At 50.5% G+C, this 22081-nt stretch overlaps 1 protein-coding gene across 2 annotated transcripts; it reads right to left on the reverse strand.

The window, feature by feature from the left end:
- Positions 1-923: 923 nt before the first annotated feature.
- On the reverse strand, positions 924-19368 carry STRA8 (stimulated by retinoic acid 8). 2 transcript variants are annotated; one of them, XM_060155961.1, is made up of 10 exons: positions 19150-19347; positions 15198-15273; positions 14462-14546; positions 11838-11854; positions 11040-11043; positions 10800-10805; positions 10374-10659; positions 5896-5969; positions 4097-4208; positions 924-1154 (listed from the first exon to the last, which is right to left on the reverse strand). In XM_060155961.1, exons 1-10 carry the CDS (start codon positions 19339-19341, stop codon positions 1080-1082), a joined length of 927 nt encoding a protein of 308 aa, XP_060011944.1. In that variant the 5' UTR covers positions 19342-19347; the 3' UTR covers positions 924-1079. The 2 variants fall into 2 exon arrangements, with proteins under 2 accessions (XP_060011944.1, XP_060011942.1); XM_060155959.1 differs by lacking the exons at positions 10800-10805; positions 11040-11043; positions 11838-11854 and adding an exon at positions 11485-11694 and having other exon boundaries at positions 19150-19368.
- Between the last annotated feature and the right edge of the window lie 2713 nt (positions 19369-22081).

Consider the following 22081-nt stretch of genomic DNA (forward strand, 5'->3'; position numbering starts at 1 on the left):
AGAGAAACAGAGCCAATAGGGGGTGTGGGTGTGTGTATACACATACATGTCTGCAGAGAGATATATACATGTGTCCACACACACACATACATATATGGGGGTGGTGGGAGGGCAGGGCAGGGATAGAGATTGACTTAAGGAATGGACTCATGTGATTGTGGAGGCTGGCAAGTCCAAAGTCTGCAGGGTAGACCAGCAGGCTGGGAAGAGTTACAGCTGGAGTCTGAAGGAAGTCACTGGCAGAATTCCCTCTTCCTGGGGGAGGTCAATCTTTTGGTCTATTCAGTCCTTCAACTGATTGGATGAGGCCCACCCACACTATGGAGGGTAATCTGCTTTACTCAAGCTCTACTGATTTAAATGTTAATCTCTTCTAAAAAAATACCTTCATAGAAACACCTGGAATAATGTTTGACCAAATACCTGGGTACCATGGCCTAGCCACGTTGACATACAAAATTAACCATCACACCCAGTGTACAGGCCCAGGGACATTTATGCACTCTTTGCCCAGGGGCCTCACCAGAAAGCACTCAGAACACTGTGGGATCTGGCTTGGACTCCGTTCCGGAGTCTTTATTATCAGAAGAAGCAGGTGTAGCTGATTCTACCTTGATGTCCTGGAGCACAGGGTTGAGGTCAACACTGTTCCTGGGCTCCTAGAACGTGCCGGATGTGTGGTGGGCTCCAGAACTCTCTAGAACCCATCAAAACAATGCCCTGAACCCAGGTGTGCTGCACGTACCCGGTGTCATGGGACAGATCCTGCCTGTCCTGTTCTTAAAAGGCTCGTGGCCTGGGCCTTGGGTGCATCCGGTACCCCCTGAATAGGAGCACAGTGGGAGCAGGTGTGTGCCCTGCAGCAGGCCAGCACCTCATACCAAACAACCCTGAAAGACTGACACGGGGCCACACTCCTCTTCAATACTTTATAATAATCAGAAACTACAACCATCAAAATGCTTTCAGGACAGCCCACTCCAAAACGGCCTGCAAGGCTGAGGCAGGGGCAACCTGGGCTGTGAGCATTCAAACTTGGAGACTGCTCGCCCTCCTTCACCCTTCCTGCTCCCACTGCATCACAGATCTTCATCGTCAAACGTCTCCGTGCACCTCAACATTACCGTCTCATCGTCGAAGGAAAGGTCTGGTTCCTGCAAAACACAAGTAGAAGAGGATTCAACTTTATTTAAGGACTCTGGGCCTCAGGCAGAGGAGAAGGCCCCATCATCTCAGACGTGCCCGCTCCCTCTGTCTCTCCCCCATGTCTCTTCAGTGGTATCTTCTTCTCCAGCTTCCAGCCAGGAAGTTAAAAGCAATGGGGGGCAGGGAGTCCATTTCTATTTCACTCCACTCAATACTCTGTGATCTCCAGAATGGCTTCTCCTGGATTCAACAGAACTGACTTCTTTCCTCTCCTGGAGATTTCTGGGATGCCATAAGAGAGACGGGGGCAGTTTTAAAGCTTTATCCAAATGCCCTCCACAGAGGATGGTGAATTACACCATTATGCACCCACCAGCTATTTCAAAAAAAAAAAAAAGGAATGAGATCCCTCTCTATCCGTAGGATAAACTATTTTAAAAGGGCAAGGTACAGAGCAATGTGTATAGTAGGCTACCATTTGTGTTTGAAAGATTACATAAATATCTGGAGAATACCTTTGGATGGCTGTACAGAAACTGGGCATGGTAATTGCCTTCAGGGAAGGGAATGCGATAGTAAGCAAGGGACAGTGGTAGGCGAAAGACTTACGTTTTCTTTGTATATCTTTTGGTAACTTTCGAACTTTAAACCATGTTCATGGGTTAGCTGTTTGGAGATAATTTTTTAAAAGAAACAGCGCTATGTCTGTTTAGCAAGGGTTTCTCAGTCCCTTAACAATGACCCCAGCCAACCTCTCTGACTCCCCATTACCTCTTCCCCTAACCGTACATTCCTGGGTTTATGTTCTTCCTACCTCTCCGCACCCCAGCAGAAAATCAGCCCTGTAATTTGTTAGCCCTGATGGTTAGGGGTTGATCCCCTTGGGCCCCGGGAAGCACCCCTAATCCAGCCAACCATCTTATGAACATGGGACCTGGTCCCCAGGGTGACGGCCAGATTGGGGGTGACTGCAAATGAAGCCTCTCCAGCTCTGGAGAGCGGCCCCCACCTGCTGTGCTCTGCTGCTGGGGGAGGGGCGCACGAGAGCCCGGGGATCCAAGAGGGGGAAGAGCTGGTAGAAGGAAAGTCACCCAGACCCATTGTTCAGGGTGAGGATGCGGCAAAGGTTGAGAAAAGAGGGAGTCGGAGCATAGTGGTTGCCCGGAGGCCAAGCGTCCTGGGAGGGAACCACACGCTGGAGTCTCTATCACACAGAGTGCTTGAATGTCATTCCAAATGTTCTACTTCCTTAAGCCTCTGAAAACGGTGATGAGGCATTTTTAAGCTGCAGATTTGTGAAAGCACTAGTCTGTGAGAGGTGTTTGCTGGGATTGGGTGCTGCAATGTGTTGAGTAGTGTTCCCTCTAGTTCATATCCTCCTGAAACCTATTGGGAAATAGAGTCTGTGCAGATGTAAGATGAGTTAAGGATGTCAAGCCGAAATCATCTGGATCTAGGGTGTGCCCTCAACCCAAATGGCTGGTGTCCTTACAAGATGAGAGGGACGGAGAGATACACAGCAGAAGGCCATGTGAAGACGGGGGCAGTGACTGCAGTGATGCAGCTACAAGTCAGGGGATGCCGAGGATTGCTGGGAGCCACCAGGAGCTAGGAGGAGGCAAGGAGGAATTCTTCCCTAGAGCTTTCAGAGAGAGCGTGACCCCTGCCAACACCTTGATATGGCCTTCTGGCCTCCAGAGCTACGAGCGAATAGATTTTTCTTGTTTTAAGCCACCAAGTTTGTGGTAATTGTAACGTCAGCCCTAGGAAACCAGTACAGGTACTAATTAAGCTTCATCCAACCACCTCCCATGAAGCTGATAGCGGGGGACAAACGGGGAAGAGAATGCAGTTGCCCTCTTTACAAACCATCTACCAAAGCCTGAGGCCTCCCGCACGAGGACACTCTTGAACAGCCTGTTCAAAATACAGATTTCTGGGGCTGCATCTCGCAACACTGGATGGGAATCTTGGGTGTGGGGACATCAGGAGTCTGCATTTCCAGTGAGCTCCCAAGGCGATTCAAGTCTGAGTACCTCTGCTTTCCATGGGTGCTCCAGCCCTGCCTGTTCTTTCTTTCCTGCCATGTGTAGAGAAGGGAAGCAGGGAAAGCAAAGACTGTCCCATCGATCCATTCTCAAGGCCTTGGCAAAGTGAACTGACTTCACTGTGTCGAGAGAAAGGGACACAGTGGTCAGAGCCGGTGGCCAAGGGTTGGGAGGTGGAGAGCAAAGCGCAGGGAAGGGCCCTGGCTCCAAGTGGAGATTCAAAGTGGTCTTGGCAGAGGGAAGTGAAGGGTTAGCAGGAAGAGGCCCCATGGAAAAGCTGTCCGAATTATTTGAGACATTTTCATCCCTATCACTTACCTTTTTTAATGAACAGCTATAGTTTTGCTAAATTCGTGAGAAGATCAATGGCTATGAACCTGAAAGGGCCTGTCCCCTTGGCAGCTCAGGCATAACCCTCTACCCCCGTGGAAGCTTCCAGGAATGGACCGTCTAACCAAGACCCCCCACAGTGCATGTCCCCATGGGCTGCACAGTCAGCTTTTTGGAAGCAGAAATTAATATCCTTCAAAAGCTGGCAGCAAATGTTACCCCGGGGTCTCCAAAGACGATGAAACGGTCCGGCCTCTTAGAAAGGCGTCAAGGAGTCACACAGCATGTAGGAATGCCTGCGAAGGGCCAGGCCCCGGAGGTCTGGTCCCGGCATCAAGGGACTCCCCAGACTCAGGTCTGCCCTGAAGAGCGTCCCTCTGTCTCTCCCCTCCATTTCCCCAGACATCCTCCGTTTCACAGGATGCATTAGGCTGAAGTCAACCACCCGTGGAAGAACATCCCCCCGCCGGGGTGTGAGCTGGGGGGGCTGTAGCCGGGTCTCCCCTCCAGAGCCCTTCCCGCCCTCCGAGGGGAGGTGAGCCAAGGCCTCACTGTGCTCTGCTCCGTCCTACCTGTTTGAACTGAGTGTCAACACAGCAAAGGCCTTTAAAAAAATTGACGATCTGCAGGTAGAGCTGAAACTTGTCCTCGGGATTTTGTGGGTTGCAGACAGCCAGCACGGAACTGACAGCAGAAAGGAGGAAGAAACAGCAAACCTTTAAAATCCTAACGTTTTACCTCTGTTTGTACCCACTAAAATATTTGGATTACAGTGTGAGCCAAGCACTTTGAAGCACGCAGCCGAGCCCTCCATGGAAGGTTTGCATGGCCCCAGTTCCAACATCATGTCTGGAACCTGCTGGGAAAGTGAGACTACAGGGAGGCAGGCCCGCACGCCTAGTTTAGTGTTCTGAGCTGCGGCCTGTGGAACAAGGAGCGAGATTTCCTCTCCTCCCAGAGTCAGGCTCGTACAGCAACGCCATACGGTTCTGCTCCCACCGGTGGTTGCCCAGGCTTGGGGGGCTCAGGGCACGATCGACATCAGCCCCTTGAGATGCCTCCGCTCAGGAGGTCTAACACGGAACATGGGCCTGGCGCAGAGGGCAGGCTGCTTTGCAGATTCCTTTCCTGCTGCTTCCTGGGACAAGGGGAGAAGCCTGCCAACAGGACCGTGAATCGGGCCTGGACAGCTGACTTCCTGCTGGAGTGAGGTCTCACAGCGTGGGAACCCCTGGCAGCAACCCCTGCCTTTTCTAGGGAAAATAGAAAAAAATTTTTTTAATTGGTTGGTTTTTGTTCCATCAGTAGAATGAGGAGTTCCAAGTACACTTTGGCCACTTTTCAACAAAATCGTCTTCACAGCCCAAGCCCAGCTCAGAAACAGGAGCGTCTGTCTCCAGCCAGTTTCAGCCAAATCAGACTCCACACACAGCTGGGAAGAGCCTGAGTCACCAGGGAAAAGCGCTTTGAGATCTTGGGCAAGTCTGGCTGGGCTGGGGGTGGTGGGGTGGGAGCAGAGGAGCAAATGCTGCCCCCTGACCTGCCAGCAGGCGGCCAGGGCTCCAGGCCGTAGCCACAGGCCTCGGGGAGAATGGACATGTTCTTTGGGATCACGAGGACATGAACGTCAGCCTCACTCCCAAGGCAGAAAAACTAAATTTTCTTGCTTCTTTCTAGCCAGCTATGCAAAGGGCCTGTGCCTTCAGGCTGTAAGAGCACAGCTTTTCAAAGTAGCAAGGGAATTTCCATCCTAAACTTTCTGAGAAAACACACCTGTTTTCTTTTTTTAAAACAAGCTCCTTCTTGTTTTAACATTTCCCCAGATGCTCTTCTCACTTCAGGGCATCAGCCATCCCCTCCTCCCCTCCTTCCACATCCTTCCCATCAGCACTATGAAAAGCAGCTTCTCCCCTTGTGCGACTCAGAGCCCAGGGCACCGGGCCTGTTACCACGTTGGCCCCGGCTCTCTGTGGCCCAGAGCCCCCCGCCCACCTCCTGGACCAGACCGACTGCTGTAACCTGCCCATGGCCACCTCACCCCAGGGAACAGTGCAGCACAAGCCACCTGGAGTTGATAACCTGGTGTGTCTCAGCCCTGGGCCACAATGGAAGAACTGTCAGCTCTGAAGAAGCCCCAGACAACATCATCCCCAGGGCAATGGCACAATCCTAGGCACAATCCTAGGCACAATCCTAGGGCCTACTTTGAATCACAGAAAAAAGTGGATTTCCAAGAACTTCCACTGAACTATGCTCCCTTCTGAGAGGCTGCAGGGGAGAGGCCCGACAGGGGTGCCCGACACCCCGACAGGGGTGCCCACGCACACACACACACTCATATACACACACAGTCTCACACCCCCATCTTCACCTGGAGCTAGATGTACTTGGAACCTCACTTTTGTCCAGGAAACTTGCCACATCGAAGGCATCTTCAAAAAGGATCTGAAAGGAAGCACAAAACTTCATGTGTCAGAAATACCCCTACTCTTTGACGTTTGCTCTGGGCGGCTGGGGGAGAGACGCGTAGAAAGCCTCTCTACCCCTCAGCCCCAAATGCGTGCATGTTAAAGCTGAGGCCCAAACCCCGGCTCTCTGCTTGGTGACCTTTCCAGAGGGTGAGTATTAAGTTCTTGCCCACCCAGAACAAACTGCCAACCCCAGAGGTGGCTGAGAGACGGGGAAGCACCGGGGACCATGGTCTCCTCCTTTTAAAGAAAGCAGGAGCTCAGGTGCGAGATGCAACAGCCAGAGGTGAGCCTCAGTTTACACTGGAAAGGGCTCATCTACTCCTCCCGAGGGGCAGAGACTGTCTGAGCCCAGGATCCACAATCCAGCGGTTTCATGCCAGGGCAGCTGGACAGAGGTTAAGGGGGCTCTGGGGTTAAGCTGCAGGAAAGCCGACTCCCAGCCCTGCCACTCACTAAGCTGTGACTTAATTTCCCAGATCCCAAAGGGAATCACAACAGTGCCTACCTACCCCTAGGGATGCTGCAAGAATCAAATGATGTATGGGCAGCACCTGGCACAGAATAATGGCTCAAATATGCTAGCTATTATTGAATACTATGTGCTTTGTAAAAGAAACACAGGTTCATCTTGGAAATGGAAAATAGAAACAAAGTTAAAATCACTGAGAAACAGTCCCACCCAGAGATGTCCATTGTTGACATACTGATCTGTTTCCTCCAGTCATTTCCCAGGGCATATTATAGCATATATTTCCTATTTTGGAATCTTGCTATTTAGAAAGTTCTCAGTTCTGCTTTTTAAAAATTTGTTGACAAATATTAAATATTCCATGGGAACATGATATACACTTAGCATTGCAGGATTTAGTAAATATACAGGATATGCTTGGTTAAATTTGAATTTTACATAAAGAATGAATAATTTTTTGGCATACAAATGTCCCAAGTATTGCATGGACACTCTTATATGAAAATTTTAACTAGCTGTGCTTTTTACCCCTTCTATATGGGAGTCAAGAGGGCATTCTCTGATCCTAGTTGGCAGGTTCTAGCAGGTTCCCCAGGGTCTCCTCCCCTCTTACCTGGGGACACATTGCTCTTTGTCTGGGGGCCTTCTGTCTGCCCTTCGTGTCTTTTTTTTTTTAAAGCTTTTTTTTTTTTGATGTGGATCATTTTTAAAGTCTTTATTGAATTTGTTACAATATTGCTTCTGTTTTATGTTTTGGTTTTTTGGTGGCAGGGCATGTGGGATCTTAGTTCCCCAACCAGGGATTGAATCCGACCCACTGCATTGGAAGGCGAAGTCTTAACCACTGGACTGCCAGGGAAGTTCCCCACTTCATGTCTTCTTACAATTCACTTTCCCGGAACTGAATTCCCTGGGACTCTGGAATTGTGAATTGTACTCCTGGCTTTCTGGACATTTTCTGGTGTCCTTCTTTTTGATACCCCTTTGGTCACCTCAAAGAGGATTTGGGAAGGGGTCACTGAAAGGCCTGGGCTCCTGTGTCCATCAGCACAGAAGCCCATTGTCTCCGTGTTCCTTCCCAGCAGGCCTGAGGCAGGGACGCAGGACTTAAATTCCTTCCCTCAAATCCATCAGCCCATCACAATCACAGGCCACACACCATCCTCACCTGTGCAAACCCCTCTCCCAAGCCAGCTCTTGGGGGCAGCATGGCCAGGCTCTGAGGTCCTTCTGGGGCACCCAGCACACTTACGGGGCCGCACCTCTCAGAAGTGATCCCGAGTCCAGGGGTTGGCCCCAAACGCAACTGTTCCACAGCAAAACCTCTCAGGTGGACCAGGAGCTGCAGAGGTTTCACTGCAACTAATTTAGAAGCCACAGCAGGAGTAACTGGCTCTGTACCTACCCTGGGCATAACTGTCATCTGTTCCACTCACCTTGTCACTCAGCCCTGGGCTGGCCCAAGCCTGGGGATGGCAATGCAGTCAGAGCCCTGCTCTGGGCATGGCTAAGAGACTCTGCTGCCAGCTTCCCTCAACACCAGAAGAATGTGAGCCCTTAGCCCTTCCTGAAAAAGCCCAGACAAGCTGCTTCCGTGATTTGGAGACATTGGATTCTGAAGTTTTCTCTTTGGGTCTGCTCCTCCTTGAGGAAAGGTTTGTGCTGCAAACACGTGTGCAGTCAGCTTACAGTTTGACAGAATTTTCATGCATTTGACATACGTTTTCTTTTGCCTTCTTTGTTGTGGGACCCCAGGGCCAGGCACTTTGAGGCTACAAAGACATCTATCCTGGCTGATGCTTGCCTTGGGTTGAGGTCTTTTGGGGCTGGTTGTCTGGCCCTGCTTTGGCCATTATGGAGGAGAGCTCACATCCTCTCATGGTGGACCCAACATTTCGTGGATAGTCAGATCAGAAACCATAGTCCAGTGGAGTGGCGAATGGGGGGTGGGGACGGGGCATGGGTGGTAGCGGTTGACTGTGGCACACCTGCCCTGCGAATTCCCTTGACTAACACCCGCGGTCATCAGTCACCTGGGGTGCTTGTTCAAAATGAGATTCTGAGCCACCCCCTTGGGGACTCGGATTCAGTGGGTCTGGGGTACTAGCCAGGCACCTGTCTTTTTTTTTTAAAAGATTTATTCATTTGGCTGCCTTGGGTCTTAGTTGAGGCATGTGGGATGTTTTTTTTTTTAAAGCCTATGCTATCTATCTATCTATCTATCTATCTATCTATCTATCTATTTATTTATTTAGCGGTACGCGGGCCTCTCACTGTTGTGGCCTCTCCCGTTCCGGAGCACAGGCTCCGGACGCGCAGGCTCAGCGGCCATGGCTCACGGGCCCAGCCGCTCCGCGGCATGTGGGATCTTCCCGGACCGGGGCATGAACCCGTGTCCCCTGCATCGGCAGGCGGATGCTCAACCACTGCGCCACCAGGGAAACCCTGGGATCTTTAGTTGAGGCATGTGGGAGCTAGTTCCCTGACCAGGGATAGAACCCGGGCCCGCTGCCTTGGGAGCACAGAGTCTTAGCTTCTGGACCACCAGGGAAGTCCCCAGGCACCTGCCTTTTAACTAAACTCCACTTGAGAAGCATCAGGGGAGATCAAGGAGGGCAGAGCATAAACAGGTGACCAAAGGGCAGAGACTTGAAAAACTCTGTGATGAAGGATACAATGCTTGAAGCAGGAACTATGTGCCCTGGACAAGTCCTGCCACATGCTAGGCCTTGTCTGTGAACTGGAAAGACTGGACAAGGTGACCACTGCTCTCCAGGCCTGGGCCCTGGTGGCTGGGAAACCTCCCAGAGAATGGGGCCTCCAGGGCTGGCCCCCAGCATCAGAGGCACTTGGAGGAGGTTCTCTGGCTCTAAGACTCCCCAGAGAGACACTGGACGTCCCCTCCAAGGGACCACCCGCGGAGGAGTATTTGGAAAGTCAGGGCAAAGCAGGGGTGGGGTCCATGGAAGCTAAATGTCCCGCAAAGCACTAGACAGGCGCGGAGAGCAAAGAACTGCCCTCCCCGTTAGACAAGGGAGGGCAGATGCAGCCGCAGGTGGTGGCAGCAGGCTTCTGAGGCTGTCCTAATGCTGGAAGAGCAGCTGAGGGGCCCAGTTTGAGCTCAGCGCTGAGCTGACCGCTAACCTAACGCCACCCAACGCTCTGCATGGCTCACCATGGCTGTTCTTGCTGCTTGAACGCCGAGAAGCACATTTACAGCAGAGGCTGGTTGCCTCCTCTGCGTTCCGCAATGCTCTTTGGGGTGGGAGTTGACCCGCTCTCAGGGATTGGGCCTGATTGATCCTATCTCGATTACTCATTGGCTCAGTAATCTGGCAATCTGGCCAATTCCGGCCAATGAGAGGGCAGGAGAGGTATGGTGCAAATTTCTGGGAAAGTTCTTCCTTGACCCTTAAGAAAGAGGGGCAGGGAATCTTTTCTCCTACCTGGTGTAGAAAAGGAATAACAACTTGATTGCTACCAGCTGCCATTGAACAGTCACCACACGGGGTGGGGGAAGTGGGGTGGGGAGGGAAGGTGAGATGCCGGCCTTGAGACGAGGCAGAGCAGGCAGACGGGAAGAGCCGAGTCGGCGGCGACGACGACGCAGGGAGACGAAGCGGAAGTCCTCCTGCCTCGGGCCCTCCCTGGGTGTGCCGAGTACATTTCCTCTTGGCTTAAACAGCGAGTAACTTGAAGCCGAAAGAATCCTAGTGCATACAACCTTCTAAACCTTCTTTTCCGTAAGAAAAATAACTGTGGTTCTGTGGTTGCGTATATAATGTCGGGAAAATCAGAAACTTACCGCGCACGCCAGCACCTCCAAGTTACTGTCTGACCCGGGCAGCTCCCTGGCATCTCCAGGCAAAGGTGATGCCCACCCTCCACCCCACCCGTCGGTCCGCTCACCTCCTCAGGGGTGGAGAAGAGCGAGCAGCTGGCCCCCTGGCTTTCCACTCCGCTGTCCTTCACGCTGCCCTCGGCACAGGCCGGCTCCTGACAGGCCCCCGCGAAGCCCAGGAGGCCGCTGTGCTTCTGCGCCCAGGCGTGCTGGAGGCTGGCCTTCCTCTCCTCGGAGAGGGTCTGCCACAGATGGGAGATGGCCGCAGACATGATGGGGAGGGTCACCTCCTGCGAGGAGACGATCCCGTTCTCGGTCAGAAGGTCCATCGTCTGCTTGTAAAAGTTGAGGTACCTGCAACAGAAAGGTCAGCAACTCCCGGACCTGAAGCCGGTGGCCCGGGGTCCCGCCCAAGCCGGCTCCTCGGGATCCCGTGGTGGCGGGGAGAGGGGAAGCGAGCACAGCACACAGGTCTTGCCCGCGCTGTGCTTCACCAGGGACTCAGCCTCACTGGCCGCGGCCTGCCCTGCCACTTGCAGAGTAGAAGCTATCTGGGGGGCCATAGGCGACTTAGCTTTGTGCTTTGGGGGGTCCCTCCCCAAGTCCTCCCAGCGCCCCCTGTGAAGCTCTCTGCCGGACAAAAGAGAGGACGGGAGGCAGGGCAGGCTCAGCTCTCCCCCCAGGGGAAAACTGCTTCAAGTTTAGAGCCCAGACGTGTGCAGATATGATATGACCTCGCTTTAATTTGGAAGCTGTGGAGCGAGCCTCCTTCTACTGGGCCCGCCCCTCCCACGTGGATGCGGAGGGCCTCAGGTTTGTGGAGGAGCGGTGAGGGACAAGGGGAATCTGAGCCATCCATCCCCTGCCTTTCTTACTCCAAGATTAATTAGTAAGGCTGCTGAAGCAGACCTGTGGTGTGTGTGCAGCAGTGGGGGTGGCTTTAGCTCTCATATCTCACCCACAGGCCCCCCAAAGTCACCCCAAATAAAATCAGTCTAAGGAAACACAGTTCACGTGCTATGCAGATGTGGCTGCAGGACTATTTCTCTGGCTCCTCTAACAACCTCATCCCTGAGCCCCCGCCACGTGGAAATCCTGGAGCTTCCATGACTCGGGGCCTGCAGGACACCCCAGGTGGAGCACCTGTCCCCCTCCCCACAGGGGCCCAGCTCTTCACACCGTTCAAATTCCAAGAGGTCTGGCAGCAAGGTGACTGAGGAGCTGAAGAGCTCCGCGTTTTTCTCCTCTGCCTTCTCCTCCTCTGCCTCGTCGTCCTCCTCTTCCTCGTCATCGTCCTCCTCCTCTTCTTCCTCCTCAACCTCCTTCCCGACAGCCTCGATTGGGCGCCAGCTGTCGGAACCTTTCTGATGAACTGTATTTAATATCAGACTGGGGAGGAAATGGAAACAAGATAATCCCTCATGAACATCAAGACTGAAATTCTTGACACAGTTTTAGCATATATAGACTAAAGAAAAAAAAACCTATACGATCATCTCGATAGGTGCAGAAAAGCATTGGCAAAATTCAACATCCATTCATGATGAAACTAGGACTAGAAGGGAATTTCCTCAGCCTAATAAAAGGCATCTACAAAAAACCTACAGCTAACATCATATTTAACAGTAAAAGACTGTTTCTCTGCTAAGATCAGGAATAAGACAAGGATGTCCTCTCTTACCACTTCTATTCAAAATTGTGCTGGAGATTAGAGCCTGTCCAATAAGGTGAACCAAAGAAATAAAAGGTGTACAGATTGGAAAGAAGAAATAAAACTGTCCTTATTTGCAGACAATGTGATTATCTATGTAGAAGATCCCAAAGAATCTACAACTGTGTGACCAGAACTAAGGAAGCAAGGTTGCAGAATATAAGGTCAGTATACAAAAACCAATAGTATTTCTATAGACTAGCAATGAATAATTGGAAATTGAAATTTTAAAAAGTACCATTTACAATAGCACAAAAACCCATGGTTAAATACTTCGGTTTAAACTAAAAGCTCCATCTAGAAAAGAAAACAATGAATAAGTTGGGCTTCATAAGGTTTTTAATTCTGCTCTTCAGAAGACAGTTTTGAGACTGAAACAACATGACATAATTTGGAAAACCAGGACTTGTACCCAGAATCTCTTTATACTGATAGGAATAATCCCCCAGGTATCAGATTGAGTTAAAAAGCAAGTGTTCCAGAAGGAAACATGGGAGAAGTCTCAAGCCCGCCTCCTCTCTAATCTCAGAGTGGAGGAAGCCTGCTATTCACCCAACATCAGGTGCCATTACAGATGGACAGAGTAGACTTCAGGCTTGCATGGACAAAAGAAAAGACAGAAACATTGAAAGCAAAATAGGAAAACAACCAACCAAGGTACAACTGTTTGGAATCCATATACTAGAAAGAGGGCTAATTTCTTATGATACATAAAGCCCTTCTACCACTAAATAAGAAAAAGACCGCCAACCCAACAGGAAAATGGGCAAAGAATAGGTTAAAAGAAGCTCCCAGGAAAGGAAATACAAATGATCCTGAACAAAGACACTTATTATATTATTAAAATGTAATAATTATAAAATGTAATTAATCTATTCCTCTGCTGGTACCACAGTTTTAATTATTGTAGGCTTATAATAATTCTAGTGAAAAAATCCTCCCTAATTAATATGATTCTGAAAGAAATTTAGTCATCCTCATGTGGATAAGTGATACAAGTATTAATAAGATTTTAGTATGTGATAGTGGTCGTATGTTAAATCAGGAAGGAGAGGATGGCTTATGTAATAAATGTGGTGGGATCAGTAGCTAACATCTGCCTCAGAGATCATCTCCCAGGTTGATTTCCAGGTGGGGCTAGTCTGATTTGTAAAACGTGGCCACAAACACCCTGCCATGTACACTGAACACACACACACACACACACACACACACACACACACACACACACACACACACACACACACACACACACCACTCTTGCTTCCGCCCCCCGACGACCAAAGCAGTGCAGAGTGTGATTATAGGTGATCGTGTCCTTCTAATACTTTTCTGTATTCTCATGTTGTCTACAATGTGAATTTAATTTAATTTGATAATCTATCATTTCCCCCTGATTATTTCCCTTAGGATATAATAATACACATTTATTGTTTTAAAAAATGGGAAAATACAGAAAAGCACGGAGAAGAAAATAAAATTCATCAGTAGTAACCCCACCGAAAAAAGAGGAAACAACATCACTTCACCTCGGCAGGCTCTCAGGAGGTTCTGACAGTAAGTAGTTCGCAGTCCCCTTTTCAGAGTGAGTAAAATTGTTTATACACGTACTCCTGTGCCTCCTGAGAGGCCAGCCTGAATGTACACTGTGCTGGGCACGCCCTGGGGCCACCAGAGGTGATGAGGGCCCAGCCGTTGTCCCTAAAGTCCAGGCCGCTCTCGAAGCAGCTGTGCAGGATGGTGGTACAGGGCCTGGGTCATCCTTTGAGAGCACAGCAAAGACTAAGTCTACAAAGTACACATCAAAAAGTGCGAGAGTTAAATGTTCAAAATGAGATCATAAAAGTACGAGAAAGACATTGTTCGAATCAGCCTCTCTTGTCTGACTGTGACATTATAAAGGAGGTTCCCCTTTCAGCATCTGTGACACCTGAGTGTACTACTTTTCCTTTCCTCTCTGAAGTTCAGTTTGGTTTTTCTTAGGTTCCTATGAAGCTTGGAAAGTAGGCAGAGATTTGGATTTTCATTATTTTCATATATATCCTCAATAAAGCCATTAGGTGAGTTTCTTTAAAAGCTATAACACGATATGAACACTATGATCTCATTTCTCTACAAAATAATGTGCAAAATGAAAAAAACTAGGATATTCTTTAAGATTAACATTGATTTTCTTTTAGTGGTGAGATAATATGTATTTTAATTTTCTTTTTTGGGCATTTCTGTCTTTTTGACATTTTCTGTTAATAAGTAGGATTTTCATAAGCGGGAAAAAATCCAATGCGTGTGATTCGAATAAAATAGAAAAGAAATCTCTCCAGCACAAGGCTCGGCACCTCTTCCTCGGTTCTGTGTTCTGGAGGGGAAAGGTGGGCTGTGGAGCTGTAGCAGCACTGTGGCAGTAGAACAGCAGATTCTAGGTCTCCTGATGCTTGGGTGTCTTACCTGGGATTTCTAGAGTGCATGCTGGCATATTCTTCCTTGACCTCCTCTAAGCTGTTTACATTCCCATCCTCCAGGTTGAAGGATTCTATGAGGGAAGTTGAAGTCAAGGGTCACACATGATAGTTGGGACTTTGTCCAGTCTCTCCTGCCTTTCTGGCCTGGGTGGACCATGGGTGGTCGCTGAGCCCACCCAGGTTCAGTGTTAGGGAGTCAAGAGCCCAGTTTCACGTCTCCTTTTAGGTGTGCGGGGAGAGCACTAGAACAGGGGAAGAGTTTCTTGAACTGGACTTTCTCAGTCAAGACGTGGAAAGTATCCCTTTCAGAATTCGGCTTTCACTAGCTTATGAAACCCAAATTCCCAGCCAGCCATGTCTCCCAGCCTGAGTGCAAGGAAGGGAGACAGCTTCTGCCCTTTGCTTTTGAGTTGGACAGGCCCCAGTCCACTCCTCTGGCCTCTCTGACCTGAGGAGGTCAGGCACCCTTCAACAGCACCTAGGAAGGAGCTCATCATGCTCACACAGCCCGCTGACGTCTGTCTGTCCTGCCAGACGCTAAGCTCCCTGAGGACAGGGGCATGGATCTCACCGTACCCCTGGCCCAGGTGCAGTGCCTGACACACAGTAGGCTCTCAATAAATATATGTTCACTTGGCTTAACCCAATCTCCTTGTTTTCAATAGAAAAACAAGCCAGCCCTTCCCTGGGAGGTAGAGGAGTGGCAGGTAGGGATCTCTTACCTTTCAGCTTCAGCAGAGTATCCAAGGTTTGTTCCAGCTCCTGAATACGATTCTTCGCCTTATTCAAAACCTGCCACTGAGGACAGAGACAGACAGTGCGGAAAAGCCAGGCTCCCACCACAGAGAAGGTTTTGCGGACACAGGAGCCCCTTTCCTGGCCTGAGGCCACCCTCCCTCGGGGGCAAAGCCCCAGTCCTTGACGCTGTCGACAGAAAAGGTAGGAAGTTTGTTCTGATCCACAGAAGGCATGACATTTACTTTGTATTCTGGAAATGGTTCTCACAGAAATATCAAAGTATTTGGAAACAATTAAGCTGAGCTCAGCAGACAACTAGGGTTGCACACTGCTATATACACTACATGAAGTCGGCGTGAGCTCGGCAGACAACTAGGGTTGCACACTACTATATACGCTACATGAAGTCAGCGTGAGCTCGGCAGACAACTAGGGTTGCACACTACTATATACGCTACGTGAAGTCGGCGTGGATGGTGACGGCACAGGTGGCCTGATGGTTAGAGCTCCAGGTGGCACGAAGGCCAATTAACTTCTGCTCGCTTGTCCCAGTGTGCGACCAGCAGGTTAACATTAAACGTGCTAATATTGTTTGTTTGCTAAATGCGTACACTCTAGTTGATCTAAACATTTATCAAGTGCTCTGTCAACTTGAACTGTGAATTTCCTATTCTGCAAGAGTAGAATCACAAGCATTTCTGCCTCCCTCCCTCCCTCCCTTCTTTCCTTTTGTACTGTATGTAATATTACTACAGTCAAAATGGTAACTGCAAGATTATTCAAAAATGAGAAATGCTAAATGTTGTTTATTATGCAGACACCCGATGCCTGTCAGGAGTCCCACACCTTCATCCGGAATGTATGAGGGCAAAGCTGTGTGCTTAGCCCGGGGACACAGAGTAAACAAGACAGCCCTGCTTTCAGGCCGCTGACATTCTAACAGGGAAGATGAGCATGGAAACAACCACTCAACGCACAAAACACGTAACAACTGCGTGTAACACGCTCTAGAATTCAGTAAGCACCGCAAAGCGCTGTGGGAACGCACGGCAGCGGGAGGAGGAACCCATCTAACTGGAGGGCTCGATGGAGCCGGGCTTCTGGGCAGCTGAGCTCAGCTGAGCCCCAGAGTATGCATGGACTCTGAAGTGCTGGGGGACACAGGCCTCGCTCAGGGAGCTGCGGAAAGAAAGGAAATGGGGAGGCGGTGGGAGAGGACGCTGCAGCAGCCAGGGGCCCACAGCCCAGGGGCTGCCATTGTAGACTCCTGCTGCCCTGGCTGGTGCACAAGAAGACTTGAGGAACCTCAAAGCACAGCGCTCTGAAGACCCAAAAGACAGCAACAGGAGAACACAGTGGACACAGGATCTCCTTTAGAGCAGGGGCCACCTGCTGTTTTACACTATCTGCTGCCCCTGTCCCACCCCGGCTTCAGGATTATACCGTTGGGTCAGCAAGGACTCTGTCCCCTCTTCGGACACTAGGGGCTGACAGGTGGCGTGAACCTCAGGCTTGTTCTCAGGGTGAGGCGAGGACTTTCTAGTCCTCTGGTCCAGGCTGGTCACCTGTGTCCGCACAGCCGGGCCACCCCACGCTCACCTTGCAGTCTCACTACGTCAACTGGACCAGCACAGAGCTAGGTAAGCCGTGTGCAATTCATTGAAATTCTGTTTCTAGAATGGTTTTGGCAGGCTGATTTTCTTAGGACCTTTGTCTGGGTTGAATTGTGTTCCCCTAAAAAAGATATGTTGAGGTCCTAACCCCCAGACTTGTGAGTGTGACCTTATTTGGAAATAGGGGCTTTCTACAGGTAATCAAGTTAAAAAGACATCATTAGGGTGGGCCCTAATCCAGTATGACCGGTGTCCTTATAAAAAGGGGAAATTTGAATGCAGAGACAGACACACACACAGGGAAGACAATATGAAGACACAGGGAGAAGATGGCCATGTAACTGGAGTGATGGCTCTGTAAGCCAGGGAACACCAAGGATTGCCAGCAAATGCCAGAAGCCAGAAGAGGCAAGGAAGTCTTCTCCCCTAGAACCGTCAGAGGGAGCACGGCCCTGTGGACACCTTGATTTTGGACTTCTAGAGGCCAGACCTCTGAGACAATACTTTTCTGTTGTTTTAAGCCACCTGGTGTGTGGTATTTTGTTTTGGCAGCCACAGACAACTAGGAACACCTCGCTACCACGCATACGTGCAGCTCACTCTCGTAGAACAAATCCTTTCTCCATGGACATCACAAATGCAAAATTCAGGGTTGTCCCTCCAGCACGAAAGAGAAAGAAGGAGAGGACAGAAAACATCTGATCTCCAGACCGCCCTCTGGCTGTGCCATTCCAGGCAAACTGTCTAACTTTCTGGAGCCTCAGTGATACTAAGTGATACTCCTAAGTGATACTAACGTTCTAAACCACATACGACCATGCTGCTACTATATTGCAGAACTCCACAGCAGGCCTCAGGAAGCCATGACTGTTGTCCCTGTTTAACAGGTGTGTTAACTGAAGCTTAGCGGGTAACCTGCCTCACGTGCACCAAGGCCCGTTAACATCCAGGCTCTCAACCACCACGTCGTGAGGTGTGAGTTTTAGGGGCTGCAAAGGGTTTTCCTCTAGATTCACTTCCACTCCTTACTGCCAGCCCTGAGTACCTGTTCTTTCTTCAGCTGTGCTGCAGGCTGTGCAAACTTCTTCACTGGCCGATGACAGGGACTTTGGGGTTTTCATCACCCAGGGGACACAGAGCAGAGCTGTGCTGGACAAGCTCTTTGCTGAGAGGCCCAGATGTGGACTCTCTCTCCCCACCCTCACCTGAGTCCCGAGCCCCTGCGCCTGGCTCAGCCAGGGAGTAGCCCTCCCCATACCTCTCCCGCTACAACCCAGAGCCTTCCAGAGGAGCACGTGGGACCTCTGTGGATATTCTTCCAGCCCCAGTTGGAGCCCTGCACAAGGACGCTCTGGGCGCCTTCCTGTAATTTCCAGAGGCCCTGGCCCTGTGCCCACTGAGGGGCTCTTCTGTGTGCCTGCCCTCAGCAAGGCTCCGGTGCCCGCTCTGGGGGCAGGATGCTCCCACCCGTCAAATGGTCCCTCTCCATAAGTGCAGCTCTGCTGAAAGCACCAGCCCAGAGGGAAACCCATTGTCTGGAAGCAGTTGCAGGGCATCGGGCTGGTCCAGAGAGAGGGACGGGGAAAGAAGGCCAGGTCTGGAGCCCGAAACCAGGCCTCCCCCTGGATCTGCCACCAACCAGCTGACAGGTCCTGTCTGGACTCCAGTTCCCTCCTCTTTTAAAAGAGGGTGGAGGGACTTGAGGCTGTCGGGGACCTCTCCCCTGTCGGAGACCTCCTAAATGCTTCCTGCAGTGATACCCACTCCATTCTCCCACCACCACCCAAACCCACCCGAACCTTCTGTGCTCCACCAGAGGCACTGATCAGCAATGAGAAAGCTGCATATGGAGAAAGGCAAAATTAAGATCAGGAAAAGATAAATGCCTACCTGGAGAGCCCTGTCGCCTAGGGAAAGACCTGGTTGATGCATGAAAACTGAGAGGCACACACGGGCGTGTACTGGGGGGTGTGCTTTGGGGTACGTGTGTGTGCTTGGGCTGAGGACATAGGGTCTGGGCAGCTGCTAGAGGCTCACCACTGCCCGTGAGAGGGATGGGCATTGCAGTCACTGGCTCACCGGGCCTCTCGGGCCGTCACTTCCCCTCCAAGGCCAGGCTTGTCTGCAGCAGGTAGGTAAGGCCCGGCTCTCAGGCTTTACCCACACGCAGCAGCAGACAGAGTGCCATGAGGGGTCCGCAGCTGACCGCTGACCCACCCAGGCCGCAGCCCTCGGGGGCAGGAGCTCCAGGCCAGTCCCCATCTCGGCTCCATAGTCCCTCCATGCGTGGGACCTTTTCCTCCCTATCCTAAGGTCCCCGTACCTTTGAGGCTGTGAGATCAGAGTGGGAGTAAACGGTTTTCCTGAGGCTGTTGAAGAGCCCTGCCAGGGTGGCTCGGTGGCGGGCCTGGGACAGGCGTCTGCGGGCCACCCGCGGCTCGACCTTCTGCAGCTGTGCCAGGGACCAGGGCATTGCTCTGCCGCTGGGGTTATTGTCTTCTCCAGAGGTCTCCATGAGAAGCTGCAACGTACCAGGCTTTGTTTGGCCCTAAATAATAAAGATACAACATTAAAGAAAAAGGAAAGTGGATTGAAGCAGAAAGAAAGGGAAACAACTCCCAAGTAAAAGGTCCCAAACCAATGAGTCTAATCGATGACAGATACACAATAAGTAACAGATGATACAAAATCTGTTATTGAAGCTCGACTCCTAAAACACAAGGTGCTCATATCTGACTTACAGTTGAAGGGCACAGCTGCTTTACACCAGGAAGTTTCCAGGACCTTGCAGGTACTCACCAGACACTTGTTAATTGACCACAGTGGCCAAGGAGAGCAAGCCGTACCCTGAGATCGCATTCTTTACAGTCTGTCAGAGGTGGAACAAGTATGTGTCCCACCCTTTGAGGTCTTTCCTACTGTGAGAAGGCACCCCTCTTTGAGTTGGGAAGTAGTTACACAGGTGTATGTAGTATATGAAAAGAATCCATCAAGGTGTATTCTTTAGATTCGTGAACTTTTCCGCATGTATACTGTACCTAAAAAAGAAGAGAACGCACTCTTCTACATGTGAAAGCAAAAAGGTACGTGACGGCAGAGAATTGGAAGCTGGGTTGCCTTGAACTGCTTCCAGTGGGTTCTGAAAATGATCATTATGTTGTCCTTGGTCACATCTAACTTTACAAATCAGGAGCCCTTCTCTAAGATAGGCGGTTCTAAGGCTGATAATGTAACGATTTTAATAAAAGATTGAGCCATGGATGGCTCTGCCAGCAATTTGAACAGGGGGCTGCATTGTCATCACCTCTATACTCGCAGGAGGTACTCAGCACTGGGGTTTGAGTGAATTAGGATGGGAGTTCTCCGCGGGGTCCACTCTCCCCTGAGCACATTGTCTCTGCTGGGCAGAGACAATGCATGACCTGGGTCGGTTTTGATGTATGTCAGCCACCTGGCGAGACTGATGAAAATACACACGCCCAGGCCCTGCCTCAGAAACACTGGATGTGCATCTCCCGGGGTGGCCCAGGTGTCTGTGTAGGTGACACGCTGCCCAGATGATTCTGATGCTTTCCCAGTTGAGCCACCACTGGGGCACAGACAAGCAGCCCCTCTCTCAAAGCACCTCAGCTGACAGCAGCTGGGAGCAAAATCTCCTTCGAAGAGGGAATATCAGGGAAGGAGGTGGAAGAAAGCTTTCTCACTAAGTTCTAGGGGGAGAACTGGCCACAGAGACCACGAACCCAATGAAGTAACGTGGGATTTTAAAATGTCTTTTAGGTCAGACAGCAAGTCTCCTATCACCAATGTGGTCTTCACTAGGGTGTCCACTTTGCCTCGGTCTGCTTCTCAGAACAGTGGTGGGAAGATGGTAAGTAGGTGCCCTTTTTGTTGCCTGCGCTGGTCGCTTTCAGCTCCTGTAACATTCATTCCCAGGAGTTATGCCATCGGTGTGGGGAGGACAGCCACAGAATCACAAAGGCCCATCCAGCCCGAGGGCTAGGTTACATCAGAGGCCACACTTTTATAGTCTCCCATTTCCAGACATCAACAAATCTTTAATAGGGAGCAAAGTAAAACAGTGAAGGTTTTGAACTACCTACAGAAAAACAAGAAACTTTTGAACCAAAGAACATAGGTCTTCTTTACCTGTTTAAATTAAAGAGAAATGCATGTGCGTGGACACCAGGGAATTTAGGTCGACAAATGGAGGAAAAAATACCAGGATCCTCCCAGCATCTCAAATTCTCTAGTAGTCTCGGAACATGAATACCAAAGGCCTTTGGGCTTGTGGGGCGTCTGGAGCTCTCCCAGTGCCCATGCTGATAATTTGGGTTTCCTCCCAGGCTTCTACCCAAACACATTCCTCAGGAAATATCTGGATGGCTATGGGGAATGGTGAGTCACTGAATAAGGGTGCAGCCCTCTGCCTCTCCCATAGCCGGCAGACACTCCCGTTACTTGCTGCCTCTGAGGGCAGCCTTCTCTGCCTGCCGCTGGGGTGAGGATGGTACCAGAGCATCTGCCCAGCTGCCGGGTGCTGTGGCCTCCATCTCAGCCTGCCTGCCTCGGGCGCCCCAGGTCAGGAGCTGGGAGATGGGAACACCGCAGTAAAAGATGGGAGATGATCCTTCCATTCTGCTTTCAGTGGGGAATCAAGCCAAGGATCTAATCAAGATGTTAACCTTCATTAGACCTTGTGCAATTTTAAATATCCTAGTCCTAGATGCTCCATCGTGCTCTCCACTAGGGATGCTTTGCTATGATCCCCCAAAGCCATTCTTTCCAAGTTATCTTTATTGACTTGCACTGTGGACCCAGCAGGAGCTTAGGTGGATATTTTTCAGACAGAGCCTCTTGTTACAATAATACGGTTGGATCTGTCCCATCCGCATCTGTGATCTGTGTGAAGGGGTGCTCGCCCAGGACAAGTACCACAGAAGTCATGTTCTTGGATGCGGGAGAGGAGGGCAGGACCCTCCTCCGCCTTCTTGCAAGCTTGGCTCTTTTGCTAGGAATGGGGGAATTAACGGTAAAAATGAGATCAATAAGTGATCTTTTATTTCAAAACAGAACAAAACAAGAACAAACCTTTTCTCCTAAAGGTCCTACGCAGATACAAAGTGTGTTAAGGAAACTGTCCCCAGCAGTAGACGTTACTGCCCTGCCCACCAACCCCTATTCTATGGCCCATTCTCTTTCCTCCTACCGAGAATGCCTCCCTGCCCCCAGTTTCTACCTCTCTAGAGTCAGCT

The sequence above is a fragment of the Lagenorhynchus albirostris genome, chromosome 8, assembly GCF_949774975.1.
Source record: "Lagenorhynchus albirostris chromosome 8, mLagAlb1.1, whole genome shotgun sequence".
NCBI classification, from domain to species: domain Eukaryota; kingdom Metazoa; phylum Chordata; class Mammalia; order Artiodactyla; family Delphinidae; genus Lagenorhynchus; species Lagenorhynchus albirostris.